Consider the following 19,321-nt stretch of genomic DNA (forward strand, 5'->3'; position numbering starts at 1 on the left):
TTTATCGGCGAATATGTCTAGCAACAGCTTTTTGGTCCGCCTTTCTATCATTTTTTTTTTCTGCATTCAAGACTCGACTTTGGTTGAGTGGAGGTCGTCCTATACTTTTTTCATTTTGTTTCACGGAGAAGCCCGGAGGTGGCAAAATTTGACTATCTCTGAGTGCGCAAAAAGTTCAATGAAGAAGCATGCTATAGCAGACGCTTCCCGGACAGTTTCCACGCTTGCGCACGTTTTTCTTCAGGTTTTGTCAGTAAATGTGGCTAGGGATGATACCAGCCGCCGAGCGAATCGCTATCTCATAAAATCCTTTATAGGTATCCTCTAAGCTAACGTCTCGAAACGCTAGGTTTGATACACGCATCTCCCAAATGTAATGGTAGATAAATCGAAAGCTACAACCCAAGACACTTCAATAGATCCCAGCTCGTGATAAACGCCTGGACAACGCGGCCAATCGTTTCATTGTGGTTATAAGAAGGAAAAGAATAGAAAAATGAGCCCCGTAACTGTCTGCATCTGGTGCGACACCTCAACAGTAGCTCACAAGGGATAAGGAGGGATTCAGAGGATAGGATTAAAGGTATAGATTCAGCCTCGCTTGTTAACCCCCATGTACGGACTTCTTGTGCGATTTGTGTGTGTGTGTGTGTGTGTGTGTGTGTGTGTGTGTGTGTGTGTGTGCGCGTGCGTGCGTGCGTGCGTTGTCGATGTTTTTCTCATTGACGGCAGTCTTCTGCAGATTGCTAGGTATAGCTGTAAATATAGTGGACACTAACTGGATGTGGCACAAACCGATCTCGCTACTTGCTCGTGTAATTAGTTAATCAAAGCGGCAATTTATTCGTCCGCGCTCCATCTAAACGGCTCGTTAGTGGACACGTAAATGTTAACAAACGCCGCGAACAGTGATTAACCCGTTGTATGTGCAATGAGATACATAATGGTGGGATGTGGTTTAATCCTATCATCTGTGGATTTGTCAACGTGCTCCGAAGCATCATCATCAAATGAACTGCCTTCTTCTTTCTCCTCTTCTCCTACCGTCTTCGTGTTAATATTGTTATCCCCCTCCCCCTCCATTCTGGTTTAGGACCCGCATCTGTTAGACGCATTTTTCTCGTGAAACTAGTAGCGTTGTACGAAAACAGTAAGGGAGTCGAGGAAAAACAAAAAAATATTTAGTGTTTGGGGTATAATTAAGAATAGCTAACACATTTTCATTACACTTTACTTTTTTCCGCTGCCCCTTTCTACCAAAAGCAACGCATGTACCATGTGTACGCTACATAACGCGCGCGCACACACACACACACACATACATATATATATATATATATATAGGCAGGCATGGTGGTTGAGTGGCCGTAGCGTTGCATATAGTCCAGTAGATCCTCCGTGAGCGGTCACAACGTGGTTTATTTCGACGTTTCGGCCTAGAGTCTGGCCTTCATCAGGATTAAAGGTCCTGATGAAGGCCAGACTCTAGGCCGAAACGTCGAAATAAACCACGTTGTGACCGCTCACGGAGGATCTACTGGACTATATATATATATATATATATATATATATATATATATATATATATATATATATATATATATATATATATATATATATATATATATATATATATATATATATATATATATATAATTTAACTGACAATAATGCCAAGGAAAGTATAGGGGAAGTTATTAGACTGAATTCTAATGTAAATGTGAAGAAGTAAAAGTCTTTTCACCCACTTTTCTTTCTTATATATATATATATATTTATGTATATATTGCTCACACACAATTAATTAAGCAGCGCTCCCGCGATCCGGATTAGCCAAGCGCAAGAAATTAGGGCACTCAAAACCGGATCATACTCAATAGAGCTCTCGCCCTATATCACCCGTCTCGATCGCTCTGGAGAGGGGAGGTGAGAGAGAGCCACACGATCACGTTGCACAAGCCCAAAACTTTTCCGTTCAAGGCCAGGAAAAGAAACGAGAGGAGAAAGAGCCAGGGGGCATGGGAATCAATGTGTGCGTGAGATGACGCCTTCGTCTGTGTGGAGCTGCGAAGGTGGCTTCACGAGGCGATTAATATGAGCTGCGCGTCGCATTTTTCGAGACATTGCAAAGGCTGAGCCGATATCTGTCTCCATTCACAGAACTGCATTGATGCCGCAATCCAAGCCTTAATAAAGTCATGCATATGTATTTGCCACATTTAGAGCGGCGGTGGTGTTAATTGCTGCAGGTACTCGCAGCGTTAACTCCCGTCGTAACACTTGTATATTTATAATTATCAGGGTGTAGTAGTAGTAGTAGTAGTAGTAGTAGTAGTAGTAGTAGTAGTAGTAGTAGTAGTAGTAGTAGTAGTAGTAGGTATACTCGTACAGTTACCCCGCTCATTGGCTGTGCGTCGAAAAATTCATTGCATTCGAACATTTTACCTTACCATGACAGACCGACAGACCACATCCAAGCAGCTTCAACGCCTTTTGACGAACAACATAGTATGTCAGAATGACAAAAAAAAAAAAACTTCGTTCCCTCTTATTCTCTATTTAATGTTTTTTTTTTATTTACTCAATGTAGTATAATCGACGAGCTCTTTCTCAAGTCCTCTCCAAAGTCCTTACCATTTTACCATTTGTTTACACCGCATCGGATTGAACGTTGCATATACGAATTACTTCAGGAAGAAAATTGGACTGTCAGACTCAGAATTTTGTGCACAATGTAACGTCGTTGAAGACATACACCATGCACCATGTCCCCTGTGCGTGCACGATATATACATCAGAGAGACAGTCTCTGAAGATGGCCTTAAAAATGCAACAGGACACAAACTTGGATTTGAAAAATATTCTAGGCATATGGCAGAACAGCTCCAGTGCGTTAGACTCCACAAAAGCGCTACTGACATTCTTACGGGCCACAGGCTCGAACGAAACTTTGTAAATAGTGTAGTACGTGTGAGTGACTGTATGTGTTATGTGACTGTTATGCGTGTACGTAACTGTATGTGTTGTGTGTTTATCATTGTATGTATCATTGTCATCACCCGGCACCTGGAGTAGCCTGTCAGGTGAAAAACCAGGCAAACCTCACCAGCTCCCCATTGAAATAGCTCTCTCTCTCTCTCTCTCTCTCTCTCTCTCTCTCTCTCTCTCTCTCTCTCTATCTATCTATCTATCTATCTATCTATCTATCTATCTATCTATCTATCTATCTATCTCTTTCTCTCATACGTCGTTTTCCACGTTAGAAGAACGCGGGCAGTCAGACACACGTTAGCGGAAATATTTGTGGAGCAACAATTCTCCCTCTTTCTACGATTCGATTTTCGCGAGAGTGCGACGACGTGAGCATTGGCACACTATAAAGGAAATGATGACTGTGTACGTGCACAAAAGCAAGCCCATTTTGCCTCCTGCGACCTGCGCCCAATGTGCGTGTCATCTTTTCTATCTGTGTTTTTTTTTCTTAACGGCGGTGCGCGAAAGAAACGAAGCAAAAAAAAAAGCAAGAAAACTAAACGCAGCGCAATGTGTTTTTCTCGTGCGCATTGTGTTTCGCTCGTGGAAGTGCGTCTTTTCCAGGACCTTACAGGAATGTTGCAATGATGAGACTCTGCTTGCTCTACTAACGAAGTTGATTGACAGGCGGAGTCTCTCGTTCTCACGTGTACGGTGCGTCTTCACTGCAGGACGCTCAGAGAGAGCTCGCACTCACAAGTGGGACAACATGAGCTGCCAGGAAAGCCCTTGCATTTAAAGGCGTGTCATCTTGTTCGTTTCTGAATGCCTACAAGAATGCTGTCGAATTGTCGCTGTTGTTTGTAAAGGCCGGCCTGCTATCTGAGCCGTCTAAACATATTAACAGAGGACAACACCTATCTCCTATATCAATCGGGCGTTAATATTTCGAGCGCAACGCCACAACGATGTCTCCGTACCGTGGAATAATGATGTGGGGTCTAACGTTCCGAAACCACCATATGATTACGAGAGACGCCGTAGTGGAGGACTCCGGAAATTTCGACCACCTGGGGTCCTTTAACGGGCACCCAAATCTGAGCACACGGGCCTACAGCATTTTTGCCTCCATCGAAAATGCAGCCGCCGCAGCCGTGATTCGATCCCGCGACCTGCGGATCGGCAGCCGAGTACCTTAGCCACTAGGCCACCGCGGTGGGGCATACCGTGGAATATAATCTCTTCATTGTAACTTCTTTGTAAGCTCACCGCGTTAGGATTTGGCTGCTGAGCCGTGAAACTTTACCTAACCCTTCCGGGGGCCAGGTATAACCGGGTCGTGGCTCTTCTGTGGAATCTGGCAAAAACTAAAACCTATGAATAGCACATAAACTTTACGGTTACGTCCGGGCGGGGCACAATGCCGCCCGTGTTCGGTGGGGTGTGCAGCGCGATTGCTGCGCCTTTCTTTTCGCTCACGCGCGTCTGTTCATCCGTGAAGGCCGCCCTGGCTGGCGTCCAGCACCCAGAGCACTACGACAGGTGTACAGGTGCGCGCCGTCTACACTATACTACCGAAGCTACGTGCGGCATCTCGCGCTCGCATCACCACGCTCCCTTTCAGCGCCTATATAGTCCCTAAGGCGTGCACCTTTCGACAGAAGTCGTGCCTGGAGGTCGTCGTCATGGTCTGAAGGCTCATCTCAGCGACGGTTATTTCCGTTGGTCAACCGGTCCAGCTGATCTTTGCAGTATCAATCAGTACAATCTCCGCAGGAGCAGAAACGCGTTTGACAGATCTATGTTGATTAGAGACTTGTATCGGTAACGAACCATTCGCACCAGCCCATTCGTAATCAGTTGAAGTAGCATGCCGACTACTTGCACTGGCTGGTATCTCCAGCTTTCATTAAACATATGCATGTCCCTTAAATCAGTCGCAAGTCTTCAATCCCACTAACGACTCCACGAAAGTAACGACACAATTGCCACTTACAACGCGCATTCGGCCGCGACTAGGAGGAAAGGTCTGAACGCAGACAGTTAATGCCGTATCGCACAACAGTGTACTCACATCTTCCGGACAAATGGTGTCTTCTGTCGTCCTGCCCGCTGGTGCGTGGATGCTGTTGCGATGCGGTACGTGGTTGCCAGTGCCGTTTGTGGCGGCGACACCGACTGCGTTGTTGTTCCTAGACGTACCCGCTTCCTGGTCCGCCATCCTGGTCCGTGCCAGTCAATGTTACGCGTTTACGCAACCCGGGGGACCGTCAAGACGACGTCGTCGTCTGCGTCGTCTCGGGGATCATTTACACAGAAGGACGCGGCTGTTGTCCCAAGAGTCCGCAGCGATCCGCAGTCACACACGCAACGGTATATTCGCGAAAAACGATGAAGGTACTCGCGAAGATCTCGACGGCAACTCTGTCTGCACACCCCAACCTGTTGCGTTCGCTTGTAGGGGACACGCTGCAGCTTCTGTGAGAGGCGCGACGCTCGGTGGGCGCGGCGCGTACAGGCGTTGTTGCCGTCCAAGTGGTTGCTACGCTCGCTCTCCGGCGGACGGCTTGGGCGGCCTCGTGCGCCGGTCTCCTGCTGCAGCGCTACTGAGTGGGCGCCCATGTCGAGTTCCTCTTCCGTTGCCCTCCTCGCCTGGTAGCTCTCGCCTCGCCGCCTTGCGTCAACGCTGCGGCCCAACGCGCGCTGCTATTTTATCGCCGATGCCGTCGAAGACGCGGGACAACCGCGTCGTCGGCGCTGACGCATAGATTCTCCGTCACTTTTTCGTTACCGCTGCGGCTTCCGATCTCGACATTCGTTGTTGTTTTTTCGGAACGTCGCCCCCTTTTCCTTGGAAAGTGATATACGCGCACTTATTACTACACCTTCATGTCGTGGCAATAATGAACCAACGTTCTCACATGTGCTACATGTACCACGGTGGGGGAAAGAAGATATGGCACATCAGTGGCACAATGATGCTCTTGCATAGGGATTAAATCTCCTATACTCATTGGTCCACCGTTAGAGAGGGTACATAAGTACAGAAAAAATGCGAAATATTGCGCACTTCTGATGATGGGGCAAAAGGCAGGTCAAAGCAATTCTGTATTCTCAGAGGTACCAAAGGTACCGCCAGCACCTCAATGGTGCTTCTCGAGTCGAGGCCGACAACAAACCTTCAGCGCTGTGGAAAACGTACGCACGTCTGGAATACTTCTGTTCCATTGAATCGGGTGTGCACGTGTGGTGTTGTGGTCAAATGGTTTTTGTACAGTATAAAAAAGTAGTTATCGAGTAGCATCAATCTTCTGTATACTATCGGCCCAAAGTGCCGTATTTTACATCGTGGCTTCACGGCTGGTAGCCTTTTCGTCAAACTCCCATCAACAGCGGCTCACAAGCTTTCGGATTGCGTATGGTCGACTCACGAGACGAGACACTTTTTCCCGAGCTGACGGTTCCAGGGGCGTCGATGGTGGGGAGGGGGGGGGGTTGCAAATGGGGCACTTGCCTACCTCAGAACCGGCCCCTGAACACCTGCACTGCGCCCCTGAAACCCCCCTCCTGCCGCGATGCAATAGTTTTGCCTCCTTCAAGACAAAATCCTGCCGACACTCATGCGTGCATTCTCCTATCGCTAACGCAGTAAACATAGAATGGAAAGAGACGTAACAGACGTGGGAAGCAGCAGACATGATGTGACTGGTGCGGGGACGAAAATGCAGCGAAGACTTTCACTTTCTTTCAAACAAATGCAACATGTGCTGCTGTAATATCCCGCCACGGCACCCTTAATATTGTTACCAGCGCCTCACTTGGTCATAAATCGTCCATAAAACGACCCCCATTAAAACATGCCACGGTTCAACGGGATTATTCCCGCGGAAATCTGATTTAAACTACTTGTTCGTTCAACTACACAAGTCTACCTTATTTCTTGCATTAATTTGATTATTAAAAAAAGGGGGGTGTTCTTTTTATAGTCATCTGCTGCAAGTACATGTACCCAGGATATACTAGAGCAAGATAAACTAGAAAAGAAAAACACTAGCAGACTTTACATGATACAAGTAAATAAAAAAAACACAATCTGCATGTTGCAGGGATACAGGCTCGCTTCTTCGCATTTCCAGCGGACCTCTAAGAGACAAGGCCCATTTGTTGTTGCTTATATGAGCCGCGAAACAGAATCGCGCGCCGCTATGGCTGTATATACTACATATAGGTACGACTGTGACTTGTTCTAGGAAAGCTCGTTGCTTCTATATCTCGGCCTCCGCTCATAACACTCATAACTCTTTCCGTTATCTTGTCGTAGCTGTCACTTTTGCAACGCCCAGAGATACGCGCTTGCTGCGGTCGAACTTGGTAAGGGAAAAAACACGAACCTACAAGTAACTAACCGGGAAGCATTCATTCAGAACGCGCTGATAACTAACCTGCAGAACACGTGTGGCGTAGCTTCAGGCACGTCTGAAGCCGGTCCACGTGTGCATGTGTTGTGTCTCGATTGCTGCATCGCATTGCACGCGCCTCGAGTTGCGTCTGCGCGGGCAAGGTCGCAATCGGGAGGCGTGGGAACGGCACGCGGGTCGCGTCTGCGGGGCAGCAAAACGTTAGACCGCGACAGAAACGTTATTTGTTATATTTCGCCCACGTGTGTGTGGGAAGCATAAGCAACTATGTAGAACGGAATTGCGTGCACAGTCGTGAACATCATCATTACCATGGTCGTCATCACAATCATTAATGCCATCATCATCAAGTTTCAATTCAAAGAAGCAATCCCGTTACGGATAGCATATGAAAAGAAGGACGGGAGCCACAAGAGAAGATCAACGAGAACAAGAACAAGAGGTCCGCATGCAGCGTGGGTGGGCGCCACAGACTCAAGGAACTGGTTATAGCGCGATCTCGCGCTATAACTATCGTCATGTCATACCAACAAGTCCAAGCTGCCACACTTCAAGGAACTGGACTTGACTTGTTAGCCAGTCGTTACTGATATAACTGTTCATTAGAATTCTGAGCAGCACGTGCATGGGACGAGTTTTTCTCTTCCGTGCCAACGAATGGGTGCCTGCTTAAGATACGCTATTTTACTAAAGCCCCTCCGCGACGATGACCTCGATGCAAGCACCATTTTTCTGCGCACTCAACAACGCCGCTGCATGGACATGGTCACCACGTGGGTTCACACCTTCGTCGTGGCCGACCTCGTCCTGTCCGGTCAACTGTCACGGGTCCGTCGCGTCGTCACTTGCCCAGTGAATGGAAGGACTGTCCATCGTTCGGACGTTCGTACATCACTGACCACGCCTATAGGGCCCGTCGTATGAAACAGCTGTGCGGGTCGTGCCGTGCCTCGATGATCCTTCCGTGCAAGCGTATATGCGAATGCGGGGGCGACGTATGTATGGTACGTACGTATACCTGCTAGTTTTCGCCTTGCAGAGGGAAGCGCTCCGCGCCAACAGTGGCTATGTTGAACTGCGGCGTAAATGGAACGGACGTATGCGGATTTCGCACTTTAATTCTGCTGCGTGGTTCGAAAAAGCAGATTTTTCGCCCATGCGACTTGGGGCTCAATAGCGCGCGAGAATACAGTTTATAGTGATGTCCTGTTAATTTTTGAAACTTGCCCTTCAAAACAGCTGCATATATCAGCCAAGGTATCTTTTAGTGAAAGACATAAAATCTACACATAAAGCTTCCCGGATCGATTGATCGATCGATTGACTCATTGATTGATTGACCTTGGCGTACAAAACACGCAGAGAACGCAGGAATTTGTGTCCTCTTCTTCCTTTTTTTTTGTGTGTACGTAGTGATTTCCTGCCATGGTTTACTCGTATTTCGGTTGTATTGAGTCACAACTTAGAATTGGAGCACCCAATAAGGAATAACTCTTCTCGCCTCTCTTTATCGGGCACACAATGCTAAGGGCATGAACGTACGCTATGTACAGTGCTTGGTGCTCAATGTACGATTAGCTGGCCCCTACCATGGCTCTTCGAGCGTATTTCTTTTCCTTGATGGCGTTCGTGGTTGGGCAACGAACCCGCTACATCGTACACAAATGTAGAACGCCAGAGCTGTCAATGCTGCGCGTGGCGCATCAGCCGCATATGCGCAAAATTAATTTTGTAATCGTTTGTATAAGAGACAGACTAGAAATGCAAGAGCCCATACGATAAACAAGTATGGATTAGAGGAAGCTTAATAAAAGACGTTGTTAAGTTCGTTGGTTCATACTGCGCTTAAAAGCAGAGCACAAACGAGGCGGTCGACTTGGAGACTCTACATGTCATGGAACTGACGAAAAGCGGGGCAACGACTCTCTCGAGATGTTTTCATTCGTTGGATAACATGACGAAAATACGTTCGCCACGACGCCCGATGTAGTTGGTTCTGTCATCGTTTACCATCAGCAGTCAAGCGCGAAGTCTTTCATGTACGTGCGCTTAACATGGTGACATAAAAACGAACGTGTTCGCGCGTGCCATCTTTTTTTTTTGTTTTGTTTTCGCTCGATCCACCTGTGTGGTCTCACGAATCGTTAAATGGTCATGTTTCCTCACTAATACAACTCAAGGAGTGTGCACAGCTATAGGTAAATTATTATTACAAGCAGTGGTATTTAATCTCTGACGCAGTCATGGGGAAGGGGTATCATAGGTGGAGGTTCAACTGCTCCTCCCCTGGAAGAAGAACGGCTATTTGGGCTAGCTGGTTGGAATTCATGGTAATAAAGGCTGCAGCGCGAGCACGAAGGTGCTAGAAGAAACGTATTATCATGTGGGCTGCAAAAAATAAAATTCAGTTGGTAGTCAGCGCTCGTGTTGTCCTCTTTGCTTTCCTTGCCTTGCTTTTCGTTTCACGTTTCTTCTAGCACCTTCGTGCTCGCGCTGCAGCCCTTATTACCATGAATCCTCCCCTGGAGTTTTTTTTCGAGTTTTGCTTGTATGCATATATACTCAACCACGTGCACGAACACACACACAAAAATAGTTGGATCTCCCCCCCCCCCTTTTTTTTATATTGGAAAAAAATTTCTTGCCACGCCCTGGCTCTCAGTAATATCCCATGCCAATTTTTCTTTTGAGCCGATGAGCTCGTATTGTGTTAAGCTGTGCGGAAAATCAGGCAGGAAAGGACGACTATACGACACCTGTAACTGTTTCCTCTGGGTTGTCTACATGACTCGTAAATGACGCGTAAAATACTTGTTTTTTTTTTCTGTTTGCATCCGCCTCATGCAGTAATACTCGGTGCGCACGTGCGAAATGAGCTGCGTTTTAACAAATAATCTTACCTGGTAATCCGATAAACTTAGCTGTTTAATTAATTAAAAATGGGAGTAAAAGGGGCACATAGACTAGGTGAAATCCCGCCGGATATGTTTATCAGGCTAACCGTATCGTGAAGTGTCCGGTATGTCTAGCAGTGTTTTAGCGTGCATCGACTTAGTATACAGCGTTTCGCCTCCGTGGAAATTCACCTGCTGCAACCAGAGTTGAACCCCCGTCTTGAGGCTCAACAGCCGATCGAGCACCTTAATCACTGTACCACCACGGTGGCACACACTTAGACACAACAGGACAAAAATATTATTTAGGTTCCTAAGAGGTACACCTGGGGGCACATTGGATGAGCCAATGGCTTCTCCCATGACAGGACTGCCAGGACCAACGCAACATCATGGGCCTTCTAAAATGTCTTGCAAAGTTGTAGATGTCGGCAACTCTATATAGAAGGCATATATTGATGTGCCACAAGAAGAACAAAATGGCTATTCTGCGGTAAAGAAAGGTAGGGACAAGGACTATGACATTAGCAGGAGTGTAGCCAAACATAGGCGTATCAGCCGGGGTGGCCAGGAGGCGCGAGCCCCACCCCCTCTGAGAGAATTTGAAAGGGCTGAGCCCCCCCCCCCCCCCCCAACTTTCTACAGTGGTCACTTGGCGGCACGCTGGGGAAACCAACAAGTAAGGCGTATGTTTTCCATCACAACACTAATCACTCAATTATTTTCTTACGGTAGAATGAAATTGGTACGAGCCTATACAACAAGTGAAGTTTCGCCAAAATTGCCGCTGGGATGATTTTCCATGTAGGTTCTTATATATATATATATATATATATATATATATATATATATATATATATATATATATATATATATATATATATATATATATATATATATATATATATATATATAATAGCACCATAGTCATCCCCAACGCTTAGAGAGACTAGCAAGACCACACGCCAGTCTATAACGTCTCCAGGATTATCAATAATTATTAAGGCGAAAGCTTTATATGCCTGTTCAAACGTGAAATTTGACCGTCTGCGCGCCCTGTTGCACCAGGAACACGTGAAGCAAAGAAAACCATCAACACGAGATGACGTGACCACATGCCGTCACATTCTGGCAAAAGCTTGTGGCGTCACTCGACACTAATGACGTCATCACATCGCACCGTAGCTTAGTGAAATGTTGTCCAATCACGAAGGCAATCCAAAACCAAGTGGCTTTCGCTTTCGAGTCGTCTTAAATCCTGTAAGTTTTTTACATCTACCTGTCTCAACAGGCTGAAAGAAACAGCACTGTCAGCGACTAATTTTCTTACCTCTTCTTATGTACCTACTCAAGGGCGTGCATATGAAGAGGGGGGGGGCAGGGGGGGGGGGGCGTTTTCCTAATCACTCAAGAGGGAGCACAAAGTCAGCCATATACATTGATATAATAGGGATGGGGCACTGTGACTCGGGAGGGGTAGGGCAAAGTGAACCCCATGCATTGAAGTATTAGAGAGGGGGCACTGCGACAACTTTCGCCCCCCCCCCCTCCAATTTCTGAAGGGTAACCCTTCGCATGCCTATGCATCTTCTTCAAAGAGAAACCCGTCGTGCACATGGTAGCTAAGCACGGATGACACGCTGCAGATCTCAAAAGTGCGGGTTCGATTCCCTGCCGTGGCGCCCACATTTTGGTGCAGACGAAACGCAAAGAGCACTGTACTTACATTTAGCAGCATGGTAACGAACCGAAGATGCGCGGTTGAAATTATTATACTACGAAAACAAAAATGGAATAAGCTGATCAAGCAGATCAAGTTAATCGGCGCAGACACGTCACCTGAATCCACTTTTGCAGGCGTCTGAGCGCGGGCCGTCCACTCCAGGCGAAGTCGCCCTAAATGCGCTGCGCTTTCACCTCTGGCCCGTGCGAGGCCACGGGCGAAGGAAACAAGAACGGTAAGAAGGCCGCGAGTGGTCGACTGACGACGTCCGGGCGTAGGCGTACGAGACCCCCGACGTGGCTGGGTTCCCTCCGAGAACGACCGCGCCCTGCGGAAGAAGACAGGCCGCGTCCCCTTCATGACCCCTCACGGCTCTCGAACGACAGCTGTTTTGCCGACGCTGCCATCGCACCGAGGTTTCTTTTCCGGTGGCGTAAGTGCTGGGGGCCGAAAAAAAAATAATAAAAAAACGTTGCTGATCATAACGCTGTCACAATAACAATCTGGCCAGGTGTTGCAGCAGCCATCATCTGAATGAGAACTAACCGACAATGATGCCATAGAAAGTATCATCATCATCATCATCATCATCATCATCATCATCATCATCATCATCATCATCATCATCATCATCATCATCATCAGCCTGACTACGTCCACTGCAGGACAAAGACCTCTCCCATGTTCGGCCAGTTAACCCGGTCCTGTGCTTGCTGCTGCCAATTTATACCCGCAAACTTCTTAATCTCATCTGCCCACCTAACCTTCTGTCTCCCCCTAACCCGCTTCCCTTCTCTGCGAATCCAGTTAGTTACCCTTAATGACCAGCGGTTATCCTGTCTACGCGCTACATGTCCGGCCCATGTCCATTATTTCCTCTTCTTTATTTCAACTATGATATCCTTAACTCCCGTTTGTCGCCTAATCCACTCTGCTCTCTTCTTGTCCCTTAAGGTTACACCTAGCCCCGCCGCGGTGGTCTAGTGGCTAAGGTACTCGGCTGCTGACCCGCAGCTAGGTCGCGGGTTCAAATCCCGGCTGCGGCGGCTGCATTTCCGATGGAGGCGGAAATGTTGTAGGCCCGTATGCTCAGATTTGGGTGCACGTTAAAGAACCCCAGGTGGTCGAAATTTCCGGAGCCCTCCACTACGGCGTCTCTCATAATCATATAGTGGTTTTGGGATGTTAAACCCCACATATCAATCAATCAAGGTTACACCTACCATTTTTCTTTCCATTGCTCGCTGCGTCGTCCTCAATTTAAGCTGAACCCTCTTTGTAAGCCTCCAGGTTTCTGCTCCGTAGCTAAGTACCGGCAAGGTACAGCTGTTATATACCTTCCTCTTGAGGGATAGTGGCAATCTACCTGTCATCATTTGAGAGGGCTTGCCGAATGTGCTCCACCCCATTCTTATTCTTCTAGTTACTTCAATCTCGTGGTTCGGCTCTGCGGTTATTACCTGCCCTAAGTAGACATAGCCTTTTACAACTTCAAGTGCACTATTACCTATCTCGAAGCGCTGCTCTTTTCCGAGGTTGTTGTACATTACTTTCGTTTTCTGCAGATTAATTTTAAGACCCACCTTTCTGCTCTCCTTGTCTAACTCCGTAATCATGAGTTGCAATTCGTCCCCTGAGTTACTCAGCAATGCAATGTCATCGGCGAAGCGCAGGTTACTAAGGTATTCTCCATTAACTCTTATCTCTAACTGTTCCCATTCTAGGCTTCTGAAAACCTCCTGTAAGCACGTGGTAAATAGCAATGGAAAGATTGTGTCCCCCTGCCTTCACCCTTCTTGATCGGTATTCTGTCGCCTTAATTCTTTATGAAGCACTATGGTAGCAGTTGATCCCCTGTAGATTTCTTCCAGAATGTTTATATATACTTCATCTACGCCCTGATTCTGCAGTGTCTGCATGACGGCTAATATTTCTACCGAATCAAACGCCTTCTCGTAATCTATGAAGGCTATGTATAATGGTTGGTTATACTCTGAGCATTTCTCTATTACCTGATTGATAGTATGAATGTGGTCAATTGTTGAGTAGCCTGTTCGAAATCCTGCTTGTTCCTTTGGTTGATTGAATTCTAATGTTTTCTTTACTCTGTTAGCAATTACCTTTGTAAATAGCTTGTATACTACAGAGAGCAAGCTGATCGGCCTGTAATTATTCAAGTCATTGTCATCCCCTTCCTTATGTATTAATATGATGTTAGCGTTCTTCCAAGACTCTGGTACCCTTCCTGTCAGGAGACACCTCGTAAACAAGGTGGCTAGTTTTTCTAACACAATCTGTCCTCCATCTTTCAGCAGATCTGATGCTACCTGATCCTCACCAGCAGCTTTGCCTCTTTGCATGCTCTCCAAAGCTTTTCTGACTTCTTCTATCATTACTGGTGGGGTGTCATGTGGGTTACTGCTAGTTTTTATAGTATTAAGGTCGTGGTTGTCTCGGCTACTGTACAGATCTCTGTAAAACTCCTCCGCTATTTTAACTATCCTATCCATATTGGTTGTTATTTTGCCTTGTTTGTCGCTTAGTGTATACATCCGACTTTTACCTATCCCAAGTTTCCTCTTCACTGCTTTGACGCTTCCTCCATTTTTCAGAGCGTGTTCAATTCTCTCCATGTTATACCTTCTTACATCGCATACCTTAAGTCTATTAATCAACTTCAAAAGCTCTGCCAGTTCTATTTTGTCTGTTGTACTTGACACTTTCATGATTTGACGCTTCTTAATTAGGTTCTTCGTTTCCTGCGGGAAAGCTTGCCAGTGTCCTGTCTAACTACCCTGCCTCCAACTTCCACTGCACGCTCCGTAATGGTACTCGTTAGATTATCACTCATTGTATCTACGCTAAGGTTGGTTTCCTCACTAAGAGCCGAGTACCTGTTCTGCAGCGACACTCTGAATTCCTGTACTTTCCCTCTCAGTGCTAGCTCATTGATTGGCTTCTTGCGTATCAGTTTCTGTCGTTCGTTCTTCAAGTCTAGGCGAATTCGTCTTCAGTCTAGGCGAATTCGAAAGTATAGGCGATGTTATTAGTAATAATTGTTACGTAAATGTGAAGAAAGAAACGTAGGAGAGAACATAACTTGCCACCGGCAGGGACCGAACCTGTGACCTTCAAATAGCGCGTCCCACGCTCTACCAACTGAGCTACAGCAGCGCCCCCCCCCCCTCATAAATTTTATGGGATATACGGACTCTTTTTACGGAGAGAATTTCCTCTTTTCTGGGCTGTTTCCCGAGAGCACAAAAGCCGATGTCACAGCCTCGGCAGTGCATTTTTTTGCGTGGTCACGCACACTAACAATGCCCAGAGAGGACTATGGCGGCGCCCAATTCTACTATGCGATCACTTTATCGCGATATTTATGTCACGTGATGCTATAATGACGTCACATTATGGTTATTCGTGACGCCATATGACGACGTAATTTCGTGATGATGATTTTTTCATCACTCGTCCCCGACGCTGCGGGATGCTAGACGCCGATGGTCAACTGGACTGCTCTTTCTTCGATCTTGTTTTTCGTTTTCTCTTTAGGTAAGGCCAAAGCGTCATATATGCGTCGTGAGTGAAGCAACTTTCCAGATTTGACAGTATACACCCAGTGGTCCATGGGGAGTTCTTGTCGGTGGTGGCGTGAATATTAATGATAAAAAAAAAGACCAAGCAAGTGTGTCAAAAGTCACGGTGTACTCATACATACGTACACCGACGCGTACCTCCATCTGACCTGACGTCGTATATGCGATCATGACAGATCGCTAAATTTTCTGGCTTTAACGTCATGACCGCATGATGTGATGTGACATGCTGTCATCTAATGACATCATCGCTTAGTTGAAGGTGGGCCGATCCCGGAGGCAGCACAATATCGCATTAGGCATGAGATTGGAACAGCCTGCTTCTCCGATCTCGGAGGCTCACGAGTCATATGTCCCGTGAAAGATGCCCTGTCTGATTTTAAATATGCTTCACCACGAAAATTCAGTACGTTGCATCGGATCTGACTTATATTTCCCTGTCTCCATAAGATAGCCATAAAGCTGTTGCAGTTTTCTGCGACATATGCGAATGAGCAAGCGTTTTCCAGGCTTGTATATTTGAAGAGGGAGCATACCTAAAGCAGGCTACCGATCGTAAAACTGACTGACATGCTGTTGAGATCGAATTGGTGTGCTACTCAACCTTGAATATTCTACCCCGAAGAAAAATAAATGGTTCCTACTTTAGGCTGAATTTGTATTAGTATCACCCACACCGCCATCATTCCACAAATGGTCGCCGAAACAGCCATGGTGAGAACCGCTGAACCTCATGCCCCCACCCGTCGAGAACACGGAGCTCCGTATGAAGTACAAGAAAACGTATATTTTATTTACAGATATTTACAGGAAGAGACAATGAATTAAATAGCAGTGGACTAGAGCCTGATGATGATGAGGCCTCTCATGGATCGTATTCACTCAGGTGGGTTAGCCAAGAATTGATCCTGTCTCTTATCACTTCGAGTTGTACCTCTCCAGAGAAACCCTCTATCACCTTGTGCAGCAAACGCACTACATCCTTGTTAAATATCGAGGCACTGTTTACCTTTACAATATATTTTTGATCGTGTAACTCGCCTTTGCATGTTACTCACACCACCAACACCAAAGAGTCAAAGATAAAGCTAAAAAAAAAACTGTTATTGCTGTGAAGCTACCTTTTTGCATTAGTGCAAAGCAGTGCCGCGAAGCCAACCTGCAATTTAAAGGAAGGTTTATACCAAATTTATCGAATTTCACGATATATCGAAAGAAACCCCGTATTATTGTAAGTTTGATATATGCGGATGTGACCGTACAGTCAAACCGTACTATCTTGTACATGTTTAAATTGAATTATTCTTTATACCGAACTCTTTTCGAACATGGCTATGTTTTGTAACGCCAATACACTAAAGATATACTAAACGTGCTGCACACGTCATGTACCGAACAACGGGCAGCGTGAAATGCCTCAAGAATTTGGCTTTCTTAATGGGAGGGGAGTACTTGCCACCTCAAACCACACTAGCAGTTTCTCCCCCCCCCCCCCCCCTCAAGACCAACGTTGCTCAAGACAGCAGTGGCGTAAATCCATAAAGCCCACAAGGGTAGAGTGACCTAGAACAGGGGGAACACCGTACAAGCGCCGAGATAGCACCGCCGAAGGAGCCCGCGTAAAGTGAAGCCATAGCCTCCTAGATTTTCCTTGCCTGACTTGGGAAGCGGCCGTCGTCGAAACTGTGGTGATGGCGCCACTTAAGTAGGAATGTCTTCAAACAAGTTTTTACGTTTTTGAAGCTTAAATGCAACAAAAATGAAGTAAAAGTTCAAAAACGTCAATATAATTATAATTAATTATAAATAATTCCACGTAAGTGACGCTGCCATAGATAGCGGGCGTTTCGTGATCATTCAACAGGCAACCCCTTCATTACAAGGCATAGCCTCTGAAACTAGCAAACGCCAAAGTTGCTTATCTTAAAGGCCGAGTAAAAATACTCTTAACCCTACGTAGGTAGCGCTGCCATAGATAACGGGTGTTTTTGTTCATTCGGCAGGCAAAAAAATATACATAAGAGGCTATGGTAAAGCCTAGAGTTATTGTATATGCTACCTTTAGGTATTATACTTAGTAAAGCCTGCCCACACTAGCGGCAGATTCCCCTCTAGGTATTGTTGTGTGAAACTCTAAGGAGCACAAAAAGAAAAAAAAGAGAAATAGATAAATAATAAGAAGAAAATTTTTGATGAGGCAAAATTTAAAGCCACTTTCTCGTAAAAGAACAATAAAAATATTTTTTAAATAAGCGCAGAAATAGGTGGGATCAACGCCTCCTAGATTTCCTGTGCCTGCCGGATTATCGGCGGTCACTTGGGAAGCGGAGGTCGTCGGAACTATGGTGATGGCGTCACTCAAGTAGGGGTGTCTTCAAATAAGTTTTTGTTTTTAGAGCTTATATGCGACAAAAATAACGTAAAAATTTTTAAAAAGACGTAAACGTAATTGTAATTAACCCTACGTAAGTGACACCGTCATTCAACAAACAACTTTTCAAATAAAAAGCATCCTCTAAAATTAGTAACAAACGCCAAAATTGCCAATCTCAAAGACCAAGTACAAAAACTTTTATTCCTACGTAGGCAGCGCCGCCATAAATGACCGGCGTTTCGTGCTCATTCGGCAGGCACAGGAAATCTAGGAGGCGTTGGTGGGATAGAAAGGTGAAAATGCAAAGCCTAGCCATGTCTGGCCAAGCCAAGACCAGCTTAGTGGCCGTTGAAGTTTCGACGCCGGTGAAATACTCCGTGCGGGACGTGACAACCAGCCCAAATTGACGAACACCGATGTTACTCGGTATTACTAACTAGCTTCGGTAATTATCTGAGTATTATCAAGCTGAGTGCGCGTTTTAGAAGCAGCCTCACAGAATGGATCACGTTTATTCAGTGTTGAAGCGGTTTCCCAGCTCTGTACCTTCAAGCACAGAATGGTAAGACACCTTCGGCATCGTGCGCAAATTCACATACGTTGTATGTTTCGACGAAGTGCCGCCGCGAATTGCATCTGTGGTCGATGCCATGTTCAATGGCTTATGTCTGCACTTCAGGCTCACGGAAAGCAAGGCTGTCTGCTCTGTGTCCAGTCACAACACGCTTGCGTTCACCTCGTCGTCAGACGTTCAGGAACCCGTCGGGAAAATCACCTGCTTTCATGTGTTTGTTGTGGACCTCAACATGCCATGGGAAGCGCACAAGTGAGTTACAGAAAACGTGCTCGTTTACGCTCAGCTTTGCAAGCTGCCCCGTTATGCACAAGAAACATTAAAGCGTTGACAGGCAGTCGCATTTTCACAACCAAAGGTATTCACCTTATTGTTCTTATTTCCAGAGTAATGACGCACTCCGAAGAAATTACATGTGTTGAATGGGACGTTGGTGCTTCCAAGTTGCTGATTACTGACGCTGTCGGGCAAATTCAGCTGTGGTCCATGAAGGTGCGTTGCGATAAACATGCGTGTGGTGCTTTACTTTACCGTTCATCACCCCATTTGCCATTGCCCACCATTTTTTTTTTGCAGAGTTATTTGTTAAATGACTGGACCATGATCGCTTCTACGTCGTTTCCTGGCGAGTACATTCTGACGGGCGCCTGGTTTCACAATGGAAAAAAGGTTCGTCCTAAACCAACTTTCCATAGGAAGAAACACTTTGGTTGCGGTTCAAGCGTTCTCGTTATGTAATGCTTGAGGGGCCAGTTGTTTTGCTTGT

General features: G+C 46.2%; 2 protein-coding genes across 2 annotated transcripts in view; one reads left to right on the forward strand and one right to left on the reverse strand.

Moving 5' to 3' along the window:
• Positions 1-5,587, reverse strand: part of LOC119171715 (uncharacterized) — a 39,615-nt gene extending 34,028 nt beyond the window's left edge. Inside the window, exon 1 of the mRNA XM_037422529.2 lies at positions 5,048-5,587. Coding sequence (XP_037278426.2) covers positions 5,048-5,194 — 147 coding nt within the window. The 5' untranslated portion in view covers positions 5,195-5,587. The remainder of the gene's footprint in view (positions 1-5,047) is intronic.
• A 12,722-nt stretch (positions 5,588-18,309) lies between these two features.
• MED16 (mediator complex subunit 16) overlaps positions 18,310-19,321 on the forward strand; it is a 38,300-nt gene continuing 37,288 nt past the window's right edge. Inside the window, exons 1-4 of the mRNA XM_037422530.2 lie at positions 18,310-18,543; positions 18,661-18,807; positions 18,942-19,047; positions 19,132-19,224. Coding sequence (XP_037278427.2) covers positions 18,482-18,543; positions 18,661-18,807; positions 18,942-19,047; positions 19,132-19,224 — 408 coding nt within the window. The 5' untranslated portion in view covers positions 18,310-18,481. The remainder of the gene's footprint in view (positions 18,544-18,660; positions 18,808-18,941; positions 19,048-19,131; positions 19,225-19,321) is intronic.

The sequence above is a fragment of the Rhipicephalus microplus genome, chromosome 4, assembly GCF_043290135.1.
Source record: "Rhipicephalus microplus isolate Deutch F79 chromosome 4, USDA_Rmic, whole genome shotgun sequence".
In the NCBI taxonomy this organism is placed as follows: domain Eukaryota; kingdom Metazoa; phylum Arthropoda; class Arachnida; order Ixodida; family Ixodidae; genus Rhipicephalus; species Rhipicephalus microplus.